The following is a 23256-nucleotide window of genomic DNA, read 5'->3' on the forward strand; positions in this document are numbered from 1 at the left end:
ACAAGACACAACAGTAAGGGTCGCAATGCGCAGACAACAACCCCTTGAGAACCCCTTCGAGAGAACACATATCCAGTTGGCTGGACCGTTACCAGTCAGAGCAGGAAGCGGCCCATCACTAGCCTGGCCTGGCAATGATTAATGTTCACCCATTCACCAAGCATTGGGGATGGGGCGGATTTAAAGCCATCGCGGCGTGGCGTGGCAAGCCAGATCGGACAAGAATGACTCATCGGAAAGGTGTGGGATTAAATTTGCAGGACAGGTGTTCATTAACAAACTCGTCTTGGCAGCTTCGGAACCAGTGTGGGAGTGTGTATGTGCGTGTGTGTGTGTGTGTACAGGCTCCCAGCACGGGGATGTTTGTCCACCGTCCATAAAGCGGTTGTTGAATTTAAATATTAGGAAATAATAATGTCACGCTACGCTTTGCGCCGTAGGGGAAGGGACCGAACGGGCAGACTGTTTGTCTTTTGTACGTAACGCTGGAGGAATGGTGAAAGTGGTGCCTGCAGTTGCTCCCCGAAGGTTTGCTTGCAGCATGAATGGACTACTGGACTCTTTGTAGTTCAAGTTTGCCTAGCTCTAGCTAGTGACATGCCCCAGACATTAGGATACTCAATGTGCACAGTTTTGAAAGAGCTTTAGCAAACTTCCAACAGCTTCCAAGATGTTCTCTCGCGGCCGTGGACTCCCGTCGTTTTGCGCAAAGCAGCTTCAGCTTAATAAGCGCCTCCCGATCCCGCCCGAGAAGTGTCGTCGGGTGAAAGTTGGGCTACCTCCCGGCAGTGCACTAGCTAGCAGCGCTGCCTTTTAATTACACGGTGCATAGTGGCGCGGCGATCGCTTAGGCACGCAGCACCCTGCCTTCCCCTGTGTAGTGAGAAGCAAAAATGCGGGGAGTCTGTGCAGAAAGCCAAAGCCCTGGGAAGAAAAAGTGCAAAAGTGTTTGTGTGCCACCTCTCTCAGCTCCCTGGCCCTGATGTAAGTGTTCCCGCTGCTCTACACCTCGGCCTGGCATTAGGTGCCTTATATAAGGGGTATACAAGGAGTAGGCAAGGGTAGAATGCACGATTCGAGCGTACGGCGGGTGCCGGCAGCCCCCTGTGGAATGTGGAAAAGTGGTTTTTGCATGCGTCTCGGTACGCCTAATTGCAGTATGCAAACAACGCACCGCATCGGCCATCTGGACGGCTCCGCCTATTTGCGCAGCGGCAGCAGGTTGATGGAGTAGATCCCCGGGAGATCCGGCTGCTACTGCTGGGGGAAAAAAAAGGATGCACTGACCAGGCTCACTCCAGGTTCGGCACACATGCGCCCGCTGGACCCGAGATCACGCTAGGAACCGGTGCGCCGCAAGGCTACGGGGCGAAGGCGTATATGGCGTGTGAAGTTAATTAGATGCAAATTAACTGCTTGTCGCCCAACCAGTATCTCCGTTTCTAGCCGAGTCGCGCAATCTGAGTGTATGTGTGTGTGTACCTACTTATTAAATCTGTACAACAGCTCTACTGGGTAGAATAAGCAGGCCCTATTTTCTTTTGAAGTCGACTCAGAGGCCTAGCACAGGACGTAACTGTTTTGCAAACCGACAGGTCGCACCGTTTCGACCTAAACTTCTAGACAGTTCTGCGAACTAGCGGGCCCTGGCTGGATCATTAAGAAGCGAACGTGATATGATGCCAGCTCGCGCTGATGAATGCGCCCCGACTTGTAAACTGCGCCTGCATCGCAGTTGATGAGTGTCTGATATTGCGCCGTCTTCGTTGGATGCTCCTCCGATTGCGACGTGCGACATTGGGATATTCGATGCCGCCAGCGTCGCCATTGCCATCGGTGTGTGACTGTTTGCACGCCAGCAGTTGGTAAACTAACCACAGTACAGTACAGGCAAACAAATTGCCGCGAGCCTTGTTTACGGAAGATGAAAACAAACGGTAAACAAAGGGTGAGGAGGGGCAAAACAAAAAAAAACACACACACACACACACTCATTACTCTGCCGCTACTAGTTCACAGGGCACTTGCATGTGGGAACCATTTCCTGGGGGAGATGCAGGGGAGATAACGATTGCCGGCTAACGAGTAGTACTGTCCCTGATTCTAGGAAACCGCTCGCTTTAAAGGATTGCATTGGCATTTCTGGTCTTGGCAAGTCTTGAAGTCTTGAAGTACACATTTGCCAATTCCAGGAAGACAGGTGCCGTGTCATCACGTGGCGAAATAAGGCTTCGTTCCCGCTTCACGCTGTCTGATTGATGGCATCACCTTAGTATTGATTGCAGATTATTATGTCTAGCACAACACACCAGGTCCGTGTATTGGTGATTAGATCATGGTCTGATGCCTATCTTGCTTCCCGCTGACTGCTTTCACCTCAAGCCACTCGGGAGATGCAGTACCTTGGTTCAGATTGGTTCAGATTTGGGATTTTCAAACTTCTGGGAGCATCTCCATAATACACACACACACATACACACGATCACTATGCAAGTTACACAGAGTTAGTACACACTTCAAGCACTACCTTTTGGCACTTCAATATCCAAACGTCAAAAAACTACGCCCACAAACCTGTTGTGTGCCCAAACGCGCGGTCCACTTGGTAGAGCACGTCGATCTGGCAGACTCGCACGTTAGCAGAAGGCAGGATCACACTCAGACACTATCGGGCTGCTACTAAGCGCACACACGCTCGCTCGCTCGCTCGCTCGCTCGCTCTCTCTCGCTGTCTGTCTCTCCCGGTCTCGGTACTAGGACGCTCGACACCGCAGCGCAGCACTTAGTATTTGCGGCTGGTCACCCTCGTGTCACAGCAGCAAAAACAGATCTAGCAATGCAAGACATCACTGATACAAAGGTATGCCAACCGTTTGCGTGTTTGTTGTCTTCAGTGTATGTGTGTATGTTTGAGTGTTTGTATGGTTTCAATGATGCTGTCGGTGTATGTGTATGTGTGTGTGTGTGTAAAGACCCCTACCCTATCACAACCACCGGAGCGCGCTTATGTCGTCTAGGCTGCTTACGGTGTTGCGGGTCTGATTTGCAAAAGCCCGCTCCGTACCGTCCGGCGTTAACTAGTCGAATGAGCTAAGCCGTGCTGCGGCGCGGTGGGAGATACTCTCGGATACTCGCGGCTAAAAACCTTCACACCACTATCTGTGGGAGCACCTTCCGCCCGCGGTTGTGATGTTTTGCCGAAGGAGCAGAAGTTTGCGCAGGGAGAGATCGAGCGCCTAGAGAGTGTTGCGGCTGCGGCGGCGGTGGTGTCACCTTACGGCAGGTTTTCTGCTGTGTTTCGTGCTCTCTCTCTCTCTCTCTCTCTTTCTCTCTCTTGCTCTCCTCCCGGAGTCGCAAGAACCAGCTTCAATCCCACCACTCCATGTATAAACTGTGTTTTTTTTTTCTTTGCTTTCTTAACGCTCCGGAGGGTTTGTTTTTGTTTGCCCCGTACCCGGTTCGGGCGGACTCGATCTGATTCGCCTCACGCCACATCGCACGACCTCGCGCGACATTTGCGCCCCCTCTCCCCTCCCTCACGCTTCCCCTATTGGGCTTCCTTGGGCGCTATTGGGGACAGCGGGATCCTGTGCGAGTGCGATGTGTTCAAGCGAGACAGGGAGCGAGAACGCTAGCCGGTACATGATGAAGAGTGGCGAGTACAGAAACGGAGACACAGCATGAGCGCGAAACGGCGCTGAGCGACCAAAAAACAAAACAAAACAAAACAAAAAAACCTGATATGAGCCAAACGAGGGCGGAGGGCACACTTTCGTCTACTGGGGGAGGGGGCTTCTAATGTGAGCCGCTGTGCAGAGCGGGCAGAGGTCCTGCGGATGGGACGGGAGCGGCGGGGGAGCCTGCGCGAGAGTGCGGGAGAACGAGCGAGCGACTGATGCACGCGCAAGCAGCGAACCTGTCTGTTGGAAGCTTTGCGACGGCTCAACCCTACATCCCTAGAGGTGTGGAGCGCAGACTGATATCGCAGAACCGTGGCCCCCCGTATGCAAAAAGCAAAAGCTCGGCAGGAGATGAATGAGCTTACAGCAAGTTACAGTATCGTCATGGCGTAGAATCGGTTTTGCGCTTATCCGGGCTTCGAAAAACAGGATTTGTTTTTTTTTCTTTCCGACAGTGATCTTCGCCGCGGGTGTGCCTTTGCTTGGGAGATGCAAGATTTCTCCAAGGCCCGAAAGATTTTACGCCCGAAAAGCTAGAGCCGCACATACAAAACGGCGTTTTGCATCTCGGGAGAGCTTGCTGTGGGGGCACGGGCACGTTGGCACAGGGTGACAGGGGTGCTAGATTTGAGACGGATTTGTCATCCGCTGCAGCAGATCCTGCACGTGATCTGATAACATTTTGACGGCTCAACCTATCAGCAAATTATAATCTAATGTGTAACGAGCGAACCAGACCAACAGGCTCAACGTCTCTATAAAAAAATATTCCAATAGGTACGATTGAATCTCATAACAAACAATATTGTTTTGATGATGCTTAGTAGTGATCGGTGTAACAGACAGGTCTCACTGATTCAGACACTCAAATTCAGACTTCAAACAAATGACGTCAACGACTCACACAAAAACGAAACATACATTTTGTATACGTGCGTATGAGTGTGTGTGTTTTTTTAGATTTATATACATGTTTAGTCACTCATTTGTGTTCGACAGCTTGAAATCGTTATATTGGCAACACACACATACTCGTGGATATATCTCGACGTGGTCCTAAAATTATTGTCAGCTCGACATTTGATACTCCATCGAGCGGTTGTGTGGTTTCCGGGCGGAATAATGTCCGTTGGCTGCCTGGGAAGGTCGGAGACACCGTGAAAGAGCCAAGATTCGTATTGGTTAGATCACCAGATTAGATCACTACTTTTTGATGCACCCTAGCATCCTTAGCCTTGATGCTGTACATAAAGATATGCTTGCAGACGCAAAACACATTAACTCCCGTTATCGAACAATATCGAATATGTTGTGCCATCTTGGGATGGTCGTTACTTTGGGCAACGACAACAACATCAAATTCCGGAGACGCATTGTGCAGGGGAATCTTGCTATTGGCATAATCCTTTGCTGAGATCCAGAAGACTTCGAAACCGAACGAAAAAAATGAGATATGTCGCATAATTTGCCCGGTGTTCTTCTACCATCCGATTACGCACCGGGCCTGTTTGAACAATGTTTCCTCCGAACCTTTTTTGGTGGTGTGTTCGAGCATGTAGTTTCCCCCAGTTCGGCACGAGGCGCAAGAGAGCATAGCGATCTTGATGGTAGGATCATGTGAAGCAACAGCTGTCGGAGATCGGGTGTCTTCATGGATGGAAAGCTGCAGCTAGGAATCGAGTATCCTGGAGTTAGCAGGCTTACGAGAGAGAGAAGACCAGGAGACGAACCTGTTAAAGACTCTAAAGTACACGAGAGCAATTGCGATTAGCCAGGTGGTTAAACAATAATCCCAACAGTCGTTAGCGTTGAACTCTAGATTAAAGAGTCAGGTTCTAGCGGGGGGGTCTTGCACTATCAGTAGCAGCACCAATCCATGCCACGATGGCCTTTTAGCCTTGGAGGTTCTAAATGGAAGAAGTCCCCCTAAAAAAAAAGTTCTATTTGGCATTTCCAAGAACTGAAGAGCATTCAACAGCTTCTGCAATGCCCGATAGGAGCTATAGCAGATAGGTTACTGTCGCCCGCACGTACGAGGAGGCACGTCCCTTGCTGCTTTGATGGAAATCTCCCACCGAAGAGAGTCACACCGCAGGTCATTTCGGTGCTATTAATACGCCTTTTTCCAGTTTTCAAGAACAGCCGTCGCGCAACAGAGCGCAAATGCGTTGAAGCCCCAACGCCTGTTTGTGTCGTCGCACCCCGCTTATCAGCCGGCAATAATGCGACCTACTGACCAAAAACCAACCAAAACAAGGGCTGGAAACTTTCCACTCAGCTCAATTAATCTCGGATCGGATTGGCGCAATGACCCTGCAATCGAGTGCTGTCAGTTCAACGCCATCGTGCTCGACGCAGAACAGGTGGTTACGAAATCTGTACGTGCCGTCTGTAACAGTGTATTCAAGTTTGCCTCTTACCCATATGACTTATCTTATTACTTATAGCTATTCTACCCTAGCATATATATTTGTATTCTTTTTACAAATCTATATCATCATCTTCCAATTCTTCAACCGATATGCTTCCTGCGGCCAATGTTGAACTCTTGCTCAACTCCTCTCGTTGAACTACTGCCTTAGGACCATCGAGCAGTATACTGCCCAAAGGTGGCCCAAAAGCTGGCACGTCCGTGCGTTGATAGATCAGTGAGCCGCGCAGTATCGTTGCATGCACGACGCCCTGAAGCGTTCGGTTCAGGTACGGCGTCGCCTTGTGCTGGAACTCGAGCATGTCCTCCGTGACGGTGACCGTACCCTCCGGATCCCAGACACACATGTCCCCGTCGTAGCCAACGTCCAGCCGGCTCTTGCGATGGTCCAGCCCGCTCAGCCGGGCCGGCTCGGTGCAGAGCAGGCGGACCGTCTCCTGCAGCGACAGCCCGTACCGCCGGCAGCCGGTCCAGAACAGGGGCAGCCCGAGCTGCAGCGAGGAAATGCCACCCCACGCCTCGAGGAAGTTACCCTGCCGCTTGCCGTCGGTGAGCAGCTTCAGCTGGGGCGTGCTGGGCGAATGGTCCGACACGATCAGATCAATGTCCCGGGCCTGCACGGCGCGCCACAGCTGCTCCCGGTTGGTGCGGCCGCGTATCGGCGGACAGCACTTGTACTCGGTGCGAGCGTCCGGCACGTCCTCGGCGGCCAGCGACAGATAGTGGTGGCAGGTTTCCACCGTCAGGCGAGCGCCGAGCGCCCGGGCCGCTCTGATCGTTGGCAGGGCGCGGGCCGTGGACAGGTGCACGATGTGTGCCCGAACGTCGTGCCGCTGGGCCACCTTCGCGACCAGCTCGATCGCCCGCTGTTCCATCGTGTCGGGGCGCGTCTGCAGGAACGAGCGGTACTTGTGCGGGTCGAGCGGTCTGGGGCAGTCACTCTGCAGCCGCTGACACTCTACCTCGGCGTGGAACTGGAAGTGGAGTAGTGCATCGATTAAGAGTTCGCTTCAACTTCGAGGAAGTTCGGTTCACTTACCGCTAGCACTGCACCGGTTCCTTCGAGCAGGCGTGCCGCCTCCATCACCTGCTCCTCCGTAACGTGCGGGAACTCCTCGACGCCGCTCGGGCACAGAAAGCACTTGAACCCGAACACACCGGCCGCAATCAGCCGGCGCAGCTCGGGCAGATTGTCCGGCACTAGCCCGCCCCAGAACGCCACATCGACGAAGATCTTGCCGCGCGCCGCATTCACCTTGGCGCGCAGATTGGCTACGGTTGTCGTCGGTGGGATCGAGTTGAGCGGCATGTCGCAGATCGTGGTAAAACCGCCCGCTGCTGCCGCCTTGGTCGCAGTGTGGAAGCCTTCCCACTCGGTACGGCCCGGCTCATTGATGTGGACGTGCGTATCGATCAGTCCCGGCATGAGCATCAAATTGCCAAAATCCAAGTGCTGCAGAAGTGTAGTGTTAGTGAGACACTCTCCCAAATCCCAATGTCCCAATGTCCATCAACTCACCTCATATGCGCCTTCATTGTCCTTCAGGTATCGCTCAACGGCGGCCCAGGAGGGGAGCACGCGCGTCACCTTACCGTCGTGGGCGGACACGACGATCCCACCGGGGAACACTTCCGCCGGCAGGCTCGCACTGTTCAGAAAGATTCGCTTGCTCGTGTAGACGGTGTCCATCCTGAGGACCTATCCTGAGGCAGACTGGAAGACGAGCGAGCATGCGGTGCGTCTTATAAGGCGCGGTGCGCGGTTGTCTTCTTTTGCGCATTCTGTTGCCAGGATCGATGCGCAACAGCGAGATCTTTTTCTCCCCATTATCTCTTATATGCGTGTGTGTGTGTGTGTGTGTTTCCTGTACGTAATGGACGCTGCAGGCCATGCCGTAAGATCACGCCAGATCGGGACCTGGTGACGATTTTTTGTAGATGTGGCGGATCAGGTGCCCTTTTCTACTTGGAGTTGGCAGTGAGCCTGCTTACTGATGGGCATCAGAACTATACGTCAGATCTTATTGTTAGTAGCGGACAGCTGTTGTACAACGTGATTGGAAGACTCTGTGTGACGTAGAAGCTTCGTAGCTTCATAATAACAAAAATCTTCTCATCCATATACGACCCAAGGAGAAGATGATTCGTTTTGGGGCGCAGCAAATTGCACCGTATCACTGGCAATAAATATTATGTAGCCAGAGCAGTCAGATGGCAGCTAAAGCGAGCCCCCGCGTATAATCAGTTTCATTAAAAAGAAAAATAAAGTCCAAGACAATCAGGAACTGCTGGGGATCCTATAATTGCACTTCGAAAATACTGTATGCGATAACGAGTCTTAGGGTGCTCTAGGTGCTCCAAAAATACTCTGTGACGCACGGCAACGCAACTAAAAATAGAGATCTTTAGCTGTTGTTATGGCAGTGAGTTATTTAGTATATTAGGTTTTACGTGTACTAAAATAAAAGTAACAAAATAAAACACACATGAATGATGAAAAGCAGGGTGTCATTGTTTCTATTATTTATTCAAATATTTGTTCATTTATTTGTCCTAAAAAAACTACCTCATTTAATAGAGGCACCTATTAATTATTGGAAACAGGGTCAAAGATGTAATGCTTCAAATTCCAAAAATCTGATTCAGTTACTAAACTCCATGCGGGATTGTACTCGATTAGAATTATTCCAAGGTCTTTTCCAATTTCGCCTGTATCTGATGTTGTCCCTATTGTGATCTTGGAACTGCAACCGAAAAACTATCTTGGCGCTGAAATACCAAAACTTTGATAATCTGGGAAGTGATGAAAAACGATTCCCGGATCTGGAATGTTTCGTTTTGACCTTTGACATTCTTGAAATAGATCACGACCGTGCTCTAGTGCTGGATCCCTGTTCTAGTTTTGAATACTTTTATTATCTTACCCATTTTTTGAAGTAGGAGCTACAAGCTATATCTATTCTGGGACTGATACCCAATCTTTGAACTGTTTCTGAACCCGTTGCCTGCTTAAGACTTGATCTTGATTTTATTATACCGCTATACCTCCTATACAGCTTCTTTAATAAATTTCAACCCATTTTATTGCGGCCCAGAAACTAATATTGTTCTTATCACATATTCAGGACCTGATGTTGTTCCTGTAACCTATTCCGAATCTCTCCTGGTACAGGTTCGAGTACCAATTGTAGAACTATAACGATATAGAAACTGAAATAAAACTTGTACCGGTTCCGGAATTGTTATTGAACCTTTGTTACTTCAGGCACTGATTCGGAACCTCACTATCTTTTCACATTCCAGAAACTGTGACTGTACCCATCCTCGAACCTGTCTTGATTCCATCCCAGTATAGGTACGTGTATCAGATTTCGAACAAAAACTGTAGCGATATATAAACCGTTACAAAACTTGTACCTGTTCCGGAACTTGTACCGAACCTGTCGGACCCCTTCCGAATCCGGTACAGGTACGAGTACAAATATTTGCATAGGAACTGTTATATGTTTACAGAAACTGATACAAAACTTGTACTAGTTCCGGAACTAGTACCAAAACCGATCTGACGCCAGGAACTAATTCTGCACGGTACTGTATTATCGCCGTTGAGGGACTGGTGATGTTCTTGTCTTTGAATCTACAACAGTACCGTACCTGTCCTACTCCAGTTACTGAGCCCGAACCTGCTTCCGTAGCGAATGTGAATGTCGGCAAATAACGACAACGCGCAACAGCAAATCTAGTTTGCATTTCGTCTACAAACGCACCCGTAGCAAAACGTAAACACAACAAACGCCCATACGTCAAAACAAACCACCTTGCCCGGTGAGCTGTCAAAAGTGCGCTGCATCGTCGGCCCGAGCCGTGCTTGCGGATTGCTTTGCCGAAAGGTACGCGTACATTTATCGTAAGCAGTGGCCACGCAGCCGTTTTTTGATTTCTAATTTCTGTTCCAAATGCCATTTTAGCCCGTACGACAAACACACACACACACACCACCATGCACTGTGCCTTGAGACGACCCGCCCTCTTTCTTCAGCGCCGGCTGCTGGCGGTAGTGCAGCTAGCGCCCCACAACAACCTCCGCGCGTTCGGTGGAACGGGACAGCACGGGCGCAGTGACGGTTCCGGCGAGCACAGTGACTCCTGGAGCGCGCAGAAGGTCGGCCTCACCGCAACGCTCGCGCTGGCCGGCATGTTCGGGCTGCTCGCCTACAACACCCGGCCCGACCAGAGCAAACGGAAAGCTACCGGCTGGCCAGCGTTCGGTTTCCTCCCCACCGTCAGTGCGAAAACGAGCGCGACCGCGGGTAACCGGCAGCAGTACAACTTCATTGCGGACGCGGTGGAAATATCCGCGCCCGCCGTCGTGTTCATCGAGATCCGGGACCGGCAGCGTGTGGACTTTTTCACCCGCGAACCGGTGACGGTGTCGAACGGGTCCGGCTTCATCATCGAGCGGGACGGGCTGATCCTCACGAACGCGCACGTGGTGGTGAGCAAACCGCACACGCTGGTCACGGTGCGGCTCACGGACGGGCGCACCTTTCCCGGGCAGGTCGAGCACGTCGACCCGACGTCCGATCTGGCGACGGTGCGCATACGGTGCGACAATCTGCCCACGCTCCGGCTCGGCAGCTCGGCCGATCTGCGGCCCGGCGAGTGGGTGGTCGCGCTCGGCAGTCCGCTCGCGCTGAACAACACGGTGACGGCGGGTGTCGTCAGCTCGACTCAGCGTGCCTCCCAGGAGCTGGGGCTGCGCGGTAAGGACATCAACTACATCCAGACGGACGCGGCGATCACGTTCGGCAACTCGGGCGGCCCGCTGGTCAACCTGGACGGGGAGGCGATCGGCATCAACAGCATGAAGGTGACGTCCGGCATCAGCTTTGCCATCCCGATCGATCACGCGAAAGCGTTTCTGCGCAAGATCCATGAAACGGCGGGGACGGCCGGCGGCCGGCGGCTGTCGAGCGGTGCGCCCAGCTACCGGCGCTACATCGGCATCACGATGCTGAGCCTGACGCCGGACATACTGCACGAGCTGCAGCAGCGCAACCACAACTTTCCACCGACCGTGCGCGGCGGCGTGCTGGTGTGGAAGGTCATCCAAGGATCGCCGGCGCACAGGTAGCAAGCCACGAGTCCGGGACCGTAGAGAACGATGCGAAACTTTTAACTGTCCTTTTTCATTGCTTCTCCCCAGCGGTGGCCTTCAGCCGGGCGATATTATAACGCACATCAACGGGAAGGAGATAAACAGTTCCGGCGACGTGTACGAGCTGCTGGCGGCGCAGGAGAAAAAGCTCGCCATCACGATCTATCGCGGGCAGCAGCCGGCCACCGTGCACGTTTTTCCCGAGGACACGACCGCGTAGGCTTTCGTGACTTTACTTTAAATTTTACTTAATATTTTTAGTAGAAGCATCACAACGGATGTTTTGCAAGGCCATTGCTGCAAAATGTCACTGTCAATGTCATGAAAAAATGCTGACTGCAACAAAATCCATATCAGCGTCACGTACTCTATTGTGATCAGAAGTGATACTCAAAATGATTGGTGTGATCAATGTACGCCTCGTGACATTTTTGTGACCATCGCTCGGTCAGTCACTATGTCATGACTTTTTTTTTGCTGTGATCAGTTCTGCAAAATGTCACTGACAAAGTCTTAACCCATGTCTTAACAATCACTTAACAAAATGTCATCAAATATGTGATTGATCCACCTACTGTATGAGTCTCACTCCCTGAGCATCACAGTTGTGTACGTGAGCTGATTTGAGCTTCGTTTCAGTCTGTTGGTGGCAGCACTGTTCACAGTCAGAAAAAGTCATGATTCTGCTAGTGACGGCATTAAGCTTAGCTTGTGAGTCAGAGTGTCGCGGTTGACTCAATCACTCGCATCTCATGCCATGACGCACTTTCGTTGAGTATCAGCAATGAGCGTCAAGCTACCACGGATATGTTATTGTTTTTTGTTGGTAAATATCTCGTGATGATCATGACATTTTGCAGCCCTGCGCAAGACATGCTACCACGATTAGTGAGATTAGTGCATTGGTGCGAGTAAGAGAACGACATTTGCGAATATACGTAGACGCTATTTATTTTGCCTCACATACAAAAAAAAGAAGGAAAACAATTCTACCTCTACAAAACACACACTCACTGGGGAATCTTTGTGTAGCATATTTATATATTTTTTATCCGAATGTTGGCTTGGCGTGGCCGGGCTATATAGCTATAGAAAGCGCATGAAGGCGCAGCACGTGCAGGACAACAAATACTAAACAGCTTTTCCAACTGGAAGGAGCCGCATGGAGAAGGGGAGGTCAACACAGATTGGAATAATGTCCACAGCAGGGGAGAATACGTTTTTCCCGAGGACACGACCGCGTAGGCTTTCGCGACTTTACTTTAAATTTTACTTAATATTTTTAGTAGAAGCATCACAACGGATGTTTTGCAAGGCCATTGCTGCAAAATGTCACTGTCAATGTCATGAAAAAATGCTGACTGCAACAAAATCCATATCAGCGTCACGTACTCTATTGTGATCAGAAGTGATACTCAAAATGATTGGTGTGATCAATGTACGCCTCGTGACATTTTTGTGACCATCGCTCGGTCAGTCACTATGTCATGACTTTTTTTTTGCTGTGATCAGTTCTGCAAAATGTCACTGACAAAGTCTTAACCCATGTCTTAACAATCACTTAACAAAATGTCATCAAATATGTGATTGATCCACCTACTGTATGAGTCTCACTCCCTGAGCATCACAGTTGTGTACGTGAGCTGATTTGAGCTTCGTTTCAGTCTGTTGGTGGCAGCACTGTTCACAGTCAGAAAAAGTCATGATTCTGCTAGTGACGGCATTAAGCTTAGCTTGTGAGTCAGAGTGTCGCGGTTGACTCAATCACTCGCATCTCATGCCATGACGCACTTTCGTTGAGTATCAGCAATGAGCGTCAAGCTACCACGGATATGTTCATTGTTTTTTGTTGGTAAATATCTCGTGATGATCATGACATTTTGCAGCCCTGCGCAAGACATGCTACCACGATTAGTGAGATTAGTGCATTGGTGCGAGTAAGAGAACGACATTTGCGAATATACGTAGACGCTATTTATTTTGCCTCACATACAAAAAAAAAGAAGGAAAACAATTCTACCTCTACAAAACACACACTCACTGGGGAATCTTTGTGTAGCATATTTATATATTTTTTATCCGAATGTTGGCTTGGCGTGGCCGGGCTATATAGCTATAGAAAGCGCATGAAGGCGCAGCACGTGCAGAACAACAAATACTAAACAGCTTTTCCAACTGGAAGGAGCCGCATGGAGAAGGGGAGGTCAACACAGATTGGAATAATGTCCACAGCAGGGGAGAATACTTGGGGGAAGTAGCAGCATAGGGAACAGTAACTAGTTTTTTTTTGCATTTTACTACACTCAACTGGAACTTCGGTGTAGCACGCGGATGCCTCTTTAATCAGGTCACACGTTTCCTTCCTGCACAAAAACGCATCCTTGTTTTTTTTTTATCACACACACGCTGAATCTCAATCGGTTTTTGCTGTACTAAATGGAAGTAGAGGGCGCAGGGTTCCCCGGGTTTAGCCTGCACGCCCCCCTAGCATCGGCCGTTCGTGTCGTGACCGGCCGTCCCGTTGCTGCCGTTCGCCTGCCCGACCCGGTACGTGTAGAACACGTCGTAGTTGCCGGTGTAGTCGCGGGGCAGGGCCAGCTTGTACGTGTCCGCCGCGAGGTAGGCCGCCCCGAGCGCCATCGTCGTGGTCAGCCGGAGCAGGCGCAGATCGTGCGGGAAGTGCTGGCGGTCCAGCTCGGCGACGAAGCCGTCCCGCAGCAGCTCCCAGCTCAGCCAGACCGAGCCGACGCACACGATGTCGAGCAGGCTGGTGCCGGCCGTGCCCGGGCGCAACAGGTCCGGCGCTATCTTGTCGCGCAGCGCGCACACCGACCGGGCGAGCGACTGGCCGGCCTCGCCGAACAGCTTCCGGCAGAGCGGGTCGCGCTCGTCCTGCGCGGCGCGGGCCAGCTTCGCGCACAGGCCCGCGTACGCCGTCTTGCAGAACCGGCCGTAGCTGTGGTCGAGCAGGTCGTGCAGCGTCCGCACGCCAAAGTGCTCCTGGATCAGCTGCCAGACGCGCTCGACCGGGTACTTGGAGCGCTTCAGGTTGTCCCGATCGTCAAACACCGTCTTGATGGCGTTCCGGGCGATCCACCAGGCTGGAAACAAAAACAAAACAAAAAACACCAAAGAAAAAACAATTCAGTGCGAGACTTGGACCGTGCACGCCGCCCAGCCGGACCTTACTTACCACCACCCTCGTCGCCGATCATGTGGCCCCAGCCGCCGCAACCGTGCGTACTGCCGTCCGGGTTGCGCAGCAGCGTGTTCGAGCCGGTGCCGGCAATGATCACCATGCCGCCCAGGCGCGACACCGCCTGAATGCTGCCGACGGTATCGCTGGCCACCACGTACCGTTCCGCCACGGTCGGGTAGTGCGTGTGCAGGTACGCTTCCAGCTCGCGGTTCGTCTCCTCCGCCTCGGCCCCGCTCAGACAGAGGCCGACCGCGGTCAGCTGCTGGTCGGCGGGCAGGTTCGCCTCCGCCTTGGCGGCCCGGGCCATCGCATCGATCCGCTCGGCCACGCCCGGTATGCCCACCGCCCAGTGGTTCGTGCTCGGGCCCTTCGCCCGCCCCACTATCTGGCCCGCCTCATCGCAGATGACGAGGGTGGAGTGTGTCGCACCGCTGCAAGAGAAAGAGCACGATGAGGTATGGTGATAAGCCACTGATCAAGCTTTGTTGCATAGATCACACGGGAGTTTGCGGTTTGAATTGAGGGTGAGAAATTAGTGAGATTTTTGTGGCAGGCGAACGTTCGCTTCTTTTGTGTCAAATGGTTCTTGTTCGCGAATTTTAAAATCAGCGAACGGCGTAGAAGACTGTTGTACTTCACGAATGTTACTAATCATCAATCAAGAGTCATTTCCAGGGTATTGCGAGTCAATTTCCAATGTATGCAACATTTTTCATTGCTTGCAATATGTTTTTCAACAACTGTAAAATGTTATATTTGCATTACAATAATGTTTCAGTTCATCCACATAATTTTCAACACGTCTCAAGCTGGATTGAGTTCGACAGCTCTTTGTATTTTGTTGAAAATCATGTTTAAAGAACTGAAATTTTATTAGGACGCAAATACATCATTTGTCAGCTGTTGAAAATCATCTTGAAGGCGATTAATAATGATGTGCAAACCCGAAAATGACTTGGAATACCTTGTATTTGAGCCTTTCGTGTGAATTTAAACGCATGATTCATGAAACGTAAATAAATAGCTACTTGGATGATTGTTTAAAGTTGTATGAATGTTAGATTGTTGAATTCAAATGCATTTAGACTCACTGGTCTAGTGGTAGAAGTACATAAACCAGCAATGGGTGGGTGATGAGTGTTTGTTGGAGACATTTTTGGATCTACTGGAAAATGAAATGAATATTCAAACATGTCTAATTTAAGCCTGAACAAACAACTCTTCCCGGATATAAACTTTTGAAAGTCCGTTTTGCATTTTGAATTTGCTGCGGAGATTACAAACTGTTTCCTACTATGTCCGCTATCATGATTTGGAAGAAGCTGTGGGCTCTACCAGAAAATGACTTGCAATAAACAACAAAATCTGTCAATTCTATGCTCAAACATTTATTTCTGTTGGACGTTACAGATCAGACTCTGTTCCACCTTTAAGGTGGGCTTATCCCAAGGTGCATGAATTTAGAAGGCTGATTTTTATCGCTTCTGCTTCTGCATGAAGATTTTAAGAGTGTTTTGAGTATTCGTAAAGCCTCCAGAAAGCTTGTTTGAGCAAAAGTTTTCACCCGTCCTGTCAAAAAAATGATATTCAAATTTGGTTATTAAAAAAAACATGCTATGATATCACCTGCACTACATAAACTTTGATTCTGGGTTCCATCACCAGAGTACTGGTGCACCTTGGGATAAATGTAAACACCACCTTGTTTTGCCATTTTTCGAGCAGGTACTCGAATCTAATTCTAGCTTTGAGGTTAGAATAATCTAGACCGAAAATCGCAGGTTAGTTTTCTGTACAGTTTTGTATGGAGTGTTTACAAGATTTCAGTCTCCAACTGTCAAACTCCATACAAAAAACTGACTAGAATCGTGAACGGCCCCATTATTGGATTTTTGATAGCCATAATCCTGCTGCTACCAAGAGCCTTTTCAGCTTTACCTTTTTTGTTTCAAGTAGCTCATTAATACAAGTGATTCGTGAAACAATCTTTGGAAATGGTCATTCATATTTACATTTTGATTGGGTACTGCTATACTTGCTGTAATCAAACAATCAATGATAGTGTTTAAAAGTTTTGAACGTTCGATTTGGTTTTTTGCGGAATTCAATGTTTGCATATGTCCAGCGAGGTTCAGGTTATTCATTTATGTGTTGCACCGAAAAGATCGCGAAGATCTTTATGCCACGAAGAATGAGAAGAAGAGACTTTGGATTATTCGACAATCTTCCAATCCAGATTCACTAAATCTCCTCATGCATGAATAGGACCTCACGAAGAGTTCTGTAGAGCAACGAATCTTCAAATATTCTTTTGACGTTCGCAAATGAATCCAGGTGAATAAAAATATACTTCCAATGGTTCATCTACAAACATCTCAAGATTCGTTAAGCCATTGAACTCAATTTGGTAGCTCATGTACTTTGTAAGAATTAATTTTATTAGATAGCAATGCATCTTTCTTTTTTTTTTTACAACTACCCAACGATACTAGTGATTCAAAAACGAATCATTTGATGTACTTCGGACTAACATCTGACCTTTATCAAACATTACAATCCGACAGAAAAAAGAGCGGTATTCGGCCCGAGGAATATAGCGATGCTGGCAGCTGGAACAAGACCTCACGGACCAAGCACGTGACCGATCTGGCACGTGACATAGTGGGTGTTTTATGGCGCAAACTCGGTGCTTCCCCGGCAAGCTGATTACCCGCAGTGAGCGCACGAGTTGTGTGAAGCATGGAGTTGAGGAACGACTTTAGAATCGCCCCTTCCGGAAGGCATTGCAAGCAAGACCGCTATTCGGAATCCGCTTGCTTTGAATTTCTACCTTCTGTTGTTGGACAATTGAACACGTTGAAAACAACGCTTCATTCGGGGCGCGTTGCCAACCGGCTGATAAAATGCGACCGACAGCCGAATAAGTGATTTTTTTTTGTTGATAGATCTCGTCACCAAAGCTAACCAATTCTTCCATTATCTTCCCTCGCTCGCATCTACAGCACAATCGCGCACGCCACAGCCGAGTCGGCGGATTAAACCTGCCACGCTTGGTATTCGCGCACGCACCGCGCACATGTGCTCGAGACTGGGTTGCCCGCCAATCAGCAGCCCATTGTAGGCCGCCCGCAAACCGTCCCAACCGTCACATTGGACGGTGGTCTGATCAATTCGAGAAGATTTGTGCGCTATTTGTGCGCACAGGAGTGTGTTTGTGTGGAGGTAAGGAGTGGTGGAAAGTCAATTATCAAAACAAGTTATTTCATTGGCGACCAGGAAACTGCGCGCGCTGATGTAATAATCATGGCCTCCGCTGGGCTGCGTCGCGTGGGTTTCTGCGCACGTTCTGGCAGGCGGGAACAGTTATCGCTCGCGTCAGATCTTTGGGAAACGAATTTCTCCCACCTGTCTGGTCGGTCGGCACAACCCACCCCGACGCGTTATCCCGTTATCGTCCGACGCTGGGCGGGCACACACCTTATCTGAAGTGGCCAGTATGGCCGGTATCGCTGTTTTCGGTGCGATTATTCACAGCACACCCCGACGGGCTTAGAGTTTTGGCGCACGGTCCACGGCGGGCAAGGCTTTTTGCAACTACTACCATCATCGTGATTGTACGATAATAAATCATAAATCATTTTTGTACGAGCAAACTGAAGTTCTGAAGTGCATCAACTCTACCGTCCGGCAATGGGCGGCACTTAAGCACTGTAGCGCGGCATGCATATAACAGCGCGATTAAATGTATATCTTAGATATATTGGAGGTACAGTAAGCCGAACTACCAATCGACCGAAATGGGGTACAAAATTGATTTTACCTTATCGCACTACTTTGGAGATACTGCACGCTTCAAGTGCTTTGTTTTGAAAGGCTGCTTTCGAGTGTTTGCACACCCCCCCCCCCCCCCCATGTTCGGTGCAATTAAAATCTACCCGGAATCGATTCTCGTGGTAATCCGAAATGGTGGGGGATGGTGTGTCAGGGTTAGTGTGTCAGTAATGCCGCTGCTAAAACGTGACCCCCCCCCCTCTATATCCGATGGAAGTGATTCGCAAACGACAGGGTTTGGTAAACTGTTGAAATGTGTGGACCGAATTGGTAAGATATCGTACAGATTAAGTCATTTTCTGTTAGACTATTCATCACTTGTCGGCAAGAAAATTGCACCTCTCATATTAAGCTCAGACACAAGACTTGACCTCAGGCTGATGCAGAAAGGTCTTTAGGCTAATCACACAACATTTATTTTACATCCATTATAATGTACAAGTGCTAGACCCAAATTTGAACTTGTTATGTATTATTTTTGTGGAATCAAACTGAAATTGAGCATGTCATATTTAATTCAGTTTCATATTATCATCACAAAAATCTTCCAATAGCTCTTTAGTAGTTACGGGTCAATGGCAAAATGCTCTCGTAACCGTTTTCATATATCCTCGGGCCTTAGCAGTTAGCTGCTTTGCTCTGAGAAAACAACAATAGTAGATTTAGGAGAGTTTGAGATCTTCACTGGCCTTTCTACTATTTAATGCTCTTCTGCTTGTTAATCATCGATCTCAGGTTCTTCATAATCGAACTCAGATACGATGTTCTATTCCATAGATGCGCCGGCCGTTTTTAATTGATTGGATTTTGTGTTGGGGATGTATCTGGTTCAGATTCAAATGATGCAATGAATCGGAGCCTTTAGACGAAAAGACTAAAAGAATTTGAGATTTTTCTTCTTCTTGGCCTAACGACCTACTCGTTCATGCCGGCTTTTACAAGATTTCGAGACTTATTCTGAAGTTGAAAACTGTACCACGGGACCGGACCACCTCAAATTCTGTTATCGGAAAAATCATAATTCTTTGAAGATTCACGAATGTCCAAAGATTTATGTATCTTTGTAGAATTATAAATCTTTGTGGAATCATCTTTGGATTACAGATTCGATTCGAGAATCGGATCACTCTTCGTTAAAGATTCATAAGAATGAATCTCAACGAAAGATTAATGAAGCACACTATTAATGATTGTATTCTGGAATACTTGAATCTGGGAAGTATGAATATGTCTGCCTGATCGCATTATACCAATAATAATTAGTGAAGATTTGTTTCAATTTCGATATCAGAATCTCGTTTGAGATTGCAATCTGAAGAATTATCATCTTTCTGCGACACTCCATGTCAAGCCAATCAACTCTCCAGTTTGTCGACCCCTGACTGTAATCCTGGGATATGTATAGACACTGCACAAGAACCATATGGGAGACACGATAAACAGCGGATAAGCAATCTGCTTCATGTGAGATTAAAAACAGAAAATGTCATTACATTTTTTGTTCCCTCACAAGAGCGACTAATGCGCACACAATTCGTACAAGGGCAGGGTACATCTAATCTCACCCAGTGACGTCTCGCCTCGACTAGCGGGTAAACTTGGCAGTGAACTTAGGCAGACGCTGCACGCTTCTCGCTCGCATCCTCCACCGGTTAGGGCAAGGTCTGGGGCGAGTGAGAGGGCTGGACTGATAACAGGGCCCTACAGAGCGAAGGGCCAAGAGCGCTACAAAACTCTAAACAGCAAAACAGTGGCTGCCAGTGTCAGCGATGACAAACACACGGTGGCAATAAAACGGCCCCGCCGATGCAAAAGCAAAAACAAAAAAGAGAATCGAGTCTCGTCTATCTGCGAGATTGCGTGCGTTGCAGTTCGTTAAACAACCAAAAGGCAAACACAACATTCCACCCGGCCCGGCTAGAATTGCATCTCACCTTGGGCCTGTTGTGCTCTGAACGAAAGTGAAGGGAGCGGTGGTCGAGCGCGAATGTGCAGCCGAAAGGTGCTGCATAACACCCCGCCGCAGGTTTCGAGAACTTCCGCGACGGTGTGTGTGTGTGTGTAATCGTCAAATTAACTCCTAAAAGCCCGACCCCAAGAAGACTCGAAAGCCTGCCCCCGCAAATGAAACGATCGTTCGCTTGCGTATCTTCGGCCAGATCAATGTTTTCACTTTCATTTTTGCATTTTTTTTTGTGTTTATTTCTCGTTCGTCTGTTTGGGCTATTCCTTCTCCAAGTTATGTTTAAACTTCCTCCTGCGAAAGTTGCGTTGCGTTGCGCCAGTTTTCCGCCAAACGGTATATGTCGGGCGGCAGTTGTTTCGTACTTTTTTTTTCTTTTCGGGCTATTACGTCGCCGTTATGAAAGTGCGGTTTTTTTGTTGTTGTTGCTAGTCACTGCTCCGTAACCATACGCCGGCAGTGTGGGAGGGAAATGATGACTGCTCAACAGGGGTAACAGTGTTTGATGGGGCGCCAATGGTTCAATGGCTTCCGGTAACAGATGTAAGACTTCGCATTCGGAAGATATCTGGGGCGGGTGTGGGGATTCGTTTTTTTTTTTTGGGCTAGCTCATCTTTGCTTCCTATTTGGTTCGTGCGGTTAACGGAAGCGAAAACAGAAGCTTTATTGTGACAACTTGGTAGAATATTTGATGATAATTTATACTTTTTCCCGCCGGTTTGTTTCGTAATTGGAGCAGTACTAAGAAGCCAGATGAAGCATGTATATCCTCTTTATAGCTCTTCTACAAATGCAGTAGGAGCAGTTGCTCCCAAGTGAACTTCGTCGTCGTCTCGCAGCTTCATTTGACATGGAACGCAATCACTCACTATTCGGATCATTCCAAATTGCTGTTGTTCGTTTGCTGCAATACTTCAAACAAGTTCCGGAAGTCCTTGATGCTGCTGTGCATGATCTTGATCGAGCATTGTCACAAAAATCAAATCTTAACAGGCCCTCCGGAACGTTCTTCGTGGTTTAAAAATAATATTGCCACTTCTAAACCACTTGTAACATGTTAGTGCATGCCAGAGTAAAATACATTTTTGATGACGTCTACCGCACATCGTGGGCGATCAACACATAAAAGATTCTATTTCTGAAGAATTGTCCAGATTTGTCAAATTAATCCTGCCAACTTCGTTGATAGCAAAATGTAACTATGTAGCTCATACCACCCATATCATACAGACAGTAGCATGTGAACTCACTACCTCTAGACTAGACGATCTCTGCTGTAAGATCTAGACAATTTAACTCGACTATCAGTCATTAGGTAAGGATGTCTGCAACAACTAGCAAACCCAGTGCCTGGACAAGAACAAGATCGAGAATAGGGAAGTGATCCAAACGATAACATCTTCCAGCATTTCTAATGCATCTTCAGGAATTTCAGAAGTACTGAATAATGGTGGGTGCTCGGAATCGACCTGGGAATCGCAATTTGCTCCGGTAACGAAATCAGGATTGACTTCAGACTTCGGAATCAGGAATTAGCTCCGGAATGAGAGTTAGTTCTTGAATTAAAATAAGGAGTTTCAGAAGCGAAATCAGTCCGGGAATCTCCATGAGAATCCATCGTTTACAATTAAAAAAAATAAAAATCCAAACATCTATTCTTATGAGCATGCCGAAATTGACTCCGTTTCGAAGGCAATTCAGATTTTGGAGCTAATTCCGGATCTACTATCCGGAATCGATTCCAGAAAACTTCGGAGCTAGCCGGAATCGATTCCGACGAAATCTTCATTTTTCCCATCACTAGTTCTGAAGATCGTCCCAAAGGAACCTCTCTTCAAAATAAGCCTCTAACATCAAACTCCAACATATCAAGAAATTCCCAACATCTCAAGAAGGGATTTAAGCCGCATAAAAGTAGATTGAACTTACCCTTCTACGCCTCCAATGTACATCGTGACTCTCCTGTCGCTGGCCAGGCCGCAGCAAAGGGTTTTTTTTTTTGTTAGGGAGCCTTCCTCTCTGTTGCTCTGCGTGTTTCACCTTTCGACGGCGCAGGCGATCGTGGTAAGAAAAACTCAGCTTTGCTCTCGTTTTATCTCTCGCGCCGGGTTGAGCACGCTGATTTCACCCCGAAACCGGTGGCCTTCTCTTGGAGACACTTTCCCCTTGTTGGGCGGGCGCGAAAACCAGTTGATTGGAGAGTTGGGGTCCGGGTACGGGTACACACCAACAATGCGGAATAGGACGCGTTATATCTGGATCACCTTCAAATAAACGGTTTTTTTTTGTTCGTTGTTGGTTTGATTTCGTTTTCGTTGTTGTTCTCGATTCCGGTTCTACCGGTGGGAGGGGTCAGGATCGTTTGCTGGAGCCAGTGCTGCAGCAACCATCTAGCACGGAATTAGAGCACACCCACACACACACACACACACACACACACACACATGCAATCAATCACACAAACAGGAAATTTAGGAATGCCGTTGCGGCGGTCGCACTTTGCTTAGAAGGAGAGTCCCTCGTCTTTGCCAACACGGCAGGCAGTCAGACGGCCAAACAACAACAGACGAAGCTAAAACCCGCTCGCGCCTGGGTGTTGTTTTGCTTCTGCAGTGAGTGTGCGAGAGCGGCTCTCCACCTGACCCCCTTCCCTTCCCACCTTTCACCCGTTCGTGTTACTCACCACACACCGTTCTCTTTGGCACTTGCACGTACACACACACACACACACGGGCGCCGCGTGGCTTTTCCGCTCTTGCAGAGAGGCGTGCGATTGGCGTCGAATCCCGCCATCGAATGGTGCCCGGTCGGCGCTTGCCTTCGCCCGATATAGGGTGCCTCGGATAGGGGGGGGGGGAGGCGCGCGCGCACACACACGCCAGCGAAAGGCATCACCGGCCGATTGTGTCTCGCCGATCGGGAGGGAGGAAGGGATGGGGGGGGGGGGGGAGAGAAAAGGGCCGTGCGATATCTTGTGCTCAGCGGTGGCGGTT

The 23256-nt window shown here is 49.0% G+C and overlaps 4 protein-coding genes across 22 annotated transcripts in view; 1 reads left to right on the top strand and 3 right to left on the bottom strand.

Moving 5' to 3' along the window:
* The window catches only part of LOC1272023 (uncharacterized), an 8145-nt gene extending 4225 nt beyond the window's left edge, over positions 1-3920 (bottom strand). Inside the window, exons 1-2 of one of the 16 annotated variants that reach the window (XM_061645280.1) lie at positions 2981-3202; positions 2528-2830 (exon numbers count right to left, since the gene is read on the bottom strand). Coding sequence is in view for 2 of the 16 variants with exons in the window: in XM_061645263.1 (XP_061501247.1) it covers positions 1175-1186 (12 nt within the window). In the remaining 14 variants the exon portion in view is untranslated. Of the gene's footprint in view, positions 1150-1174 lie in introns of those variants that run through there. The other 15 variants (XM_061645275.1, XM_061645314.1, XM_061645319.1 and 12 more) reach the window with 15 other exon arrangements.
* LOC1272021 (serine protease HTRA2, mitochondrial) overlaps positions 1-12276 on the top strand; it is a 23478-nt gene extending 11202 nt beyond the window's left edge. For 2 of the 4 annotated variants that reach the window (XM_061645365.1, XM_061645373.1), the window contains exons 3-6: positions 9415-9466; positions 9625-10001; positions 10080-11241; positions 11318-12276. In XM_061645365.1, coding sequence (XP_061501349.1) covers positions 10112-11241; positions 11318-11489 — 1302 coding nt within the window. In that variant the 5' untranslated portion in view covers positions 9415-9466; positions 9625-10001; positions 10080-10111 and the 3' untranslated portion in view covers positions 11490-12276. The remainder of the gene's footprint in view (positions 1-9414; positions 9467-9624; positions 10002-10079; positions 11242-11317) is intronic. The other 2 variants (XM_061645393.1, XM_061645383.1) reach the window with 2 other exon arrangements.
* Positions 6048-9631, bottom strand: LOC1272022 (allantoinase). The gene is made up of 3 exons (XM_310887.6): positions 7631-9631; positions 7151-7564; positions 6048-7085 (listed from the first exon to the last, which is right to left on the bottom strand). Exons 1-3 carry the CDS (start codon positions 7799-7801, stop codon positions 6162-6164), a joined length of 1509 nt encoding a protein of 502 aa, XP_310887.6. The 5' UTR covers positions 7802-9631; the 3' UTR covers positions 6048-6161.
* A 944-nt stretch (positions 12277-13220) lies between the features above and the next one.
* LOC1272020 (N-acetyl-D-glucosamine kinase) lies at positions 13221-23219 on the bottom strand. Its single transcript, XM_310885.5, has 4 exons — positions 22947-23219; positions 22193-22527; positions 14463-14899; positions 13221-14370 (listed from the first exon to the last, which is right to left on the bottom strand). The coding sequence occupies exons 2-4, from the start codon at positions 22213-22215 to the stop codon at positions 13754-13756; spliced, it is 1077 nt and encodes a 358-aa protein (XP_310885.5). The 5' UTR covers positions 22216-22527; positions 22947-23219; the 3' UTR covers positions 13221-13753.
* Positions 23220-23256: the final 37 nt, after the last annotated feature.

The sequence above is a fragment of the Anopheles gambiae genome, chromosome X (assembly GCF_943734735.2).
Source record: "Anopheles gambiae chromosome X, idAnoGambNW_F1_1, whole genome shotgun sequence".
Classification (NCBI taxonomy): domain Eukaryota; kingdom Metazoa; phylum Arthropoda; class Insecta; order Diptera; family Culicidae; genus Anopheles; species Anopheles gambiae.

What these genes read in the sequence shown, in the direction of transcription:
- LOC1272022 (XM_310887.6), bottom strand. Translation starts at nt 7,801, where the DNA reads ATGGACACCGTCTACACGAGCAAGCGAATCTTTCTGAACAGTGCGAGC. An exon ending in ACAATGAAGGCGCATATGAG is followed by an intron (nt 7,565 to 7,630) that starts GTGAGTTGATGG and finishes ACACTTCTGCAG; the next exon opens with CACTTGGATTTTGGCAATTT. An exon ending in GAACCGGTGCAGTGCTAGCG is followed by an intron (nt 7,086 to 7,150) that starts GTAAGTGAACCG and finishes CTCCACTTCCAG; the next exon opens with TTCCACGCCGAGGTAGAGTG.
- LOC1272020 (XM_310885.5), bottom strand. Translation starts at nt 22,215, where the DNA reads ATGTACATTGGAGGCGTAGAAGG. An exon ending in TACATTGGAGGCGTAGAAGG is followed by an intron (nt 14,900 to 22,192) that starts GTAAGTTCAATC and finishes TTTCTCTTGCAG; the next exon opens with CGGTGCGACACACTCCACCC. An exon ending in GATCGGCGACGAGGGTGGTG is followed by an intron (nt 14,371 to 14,462) that starts GTAAGTAAGGTC and finishes TTTTGTTTCCAG; the next exon opens with CCTGGTGGATCGCCCGGAAC.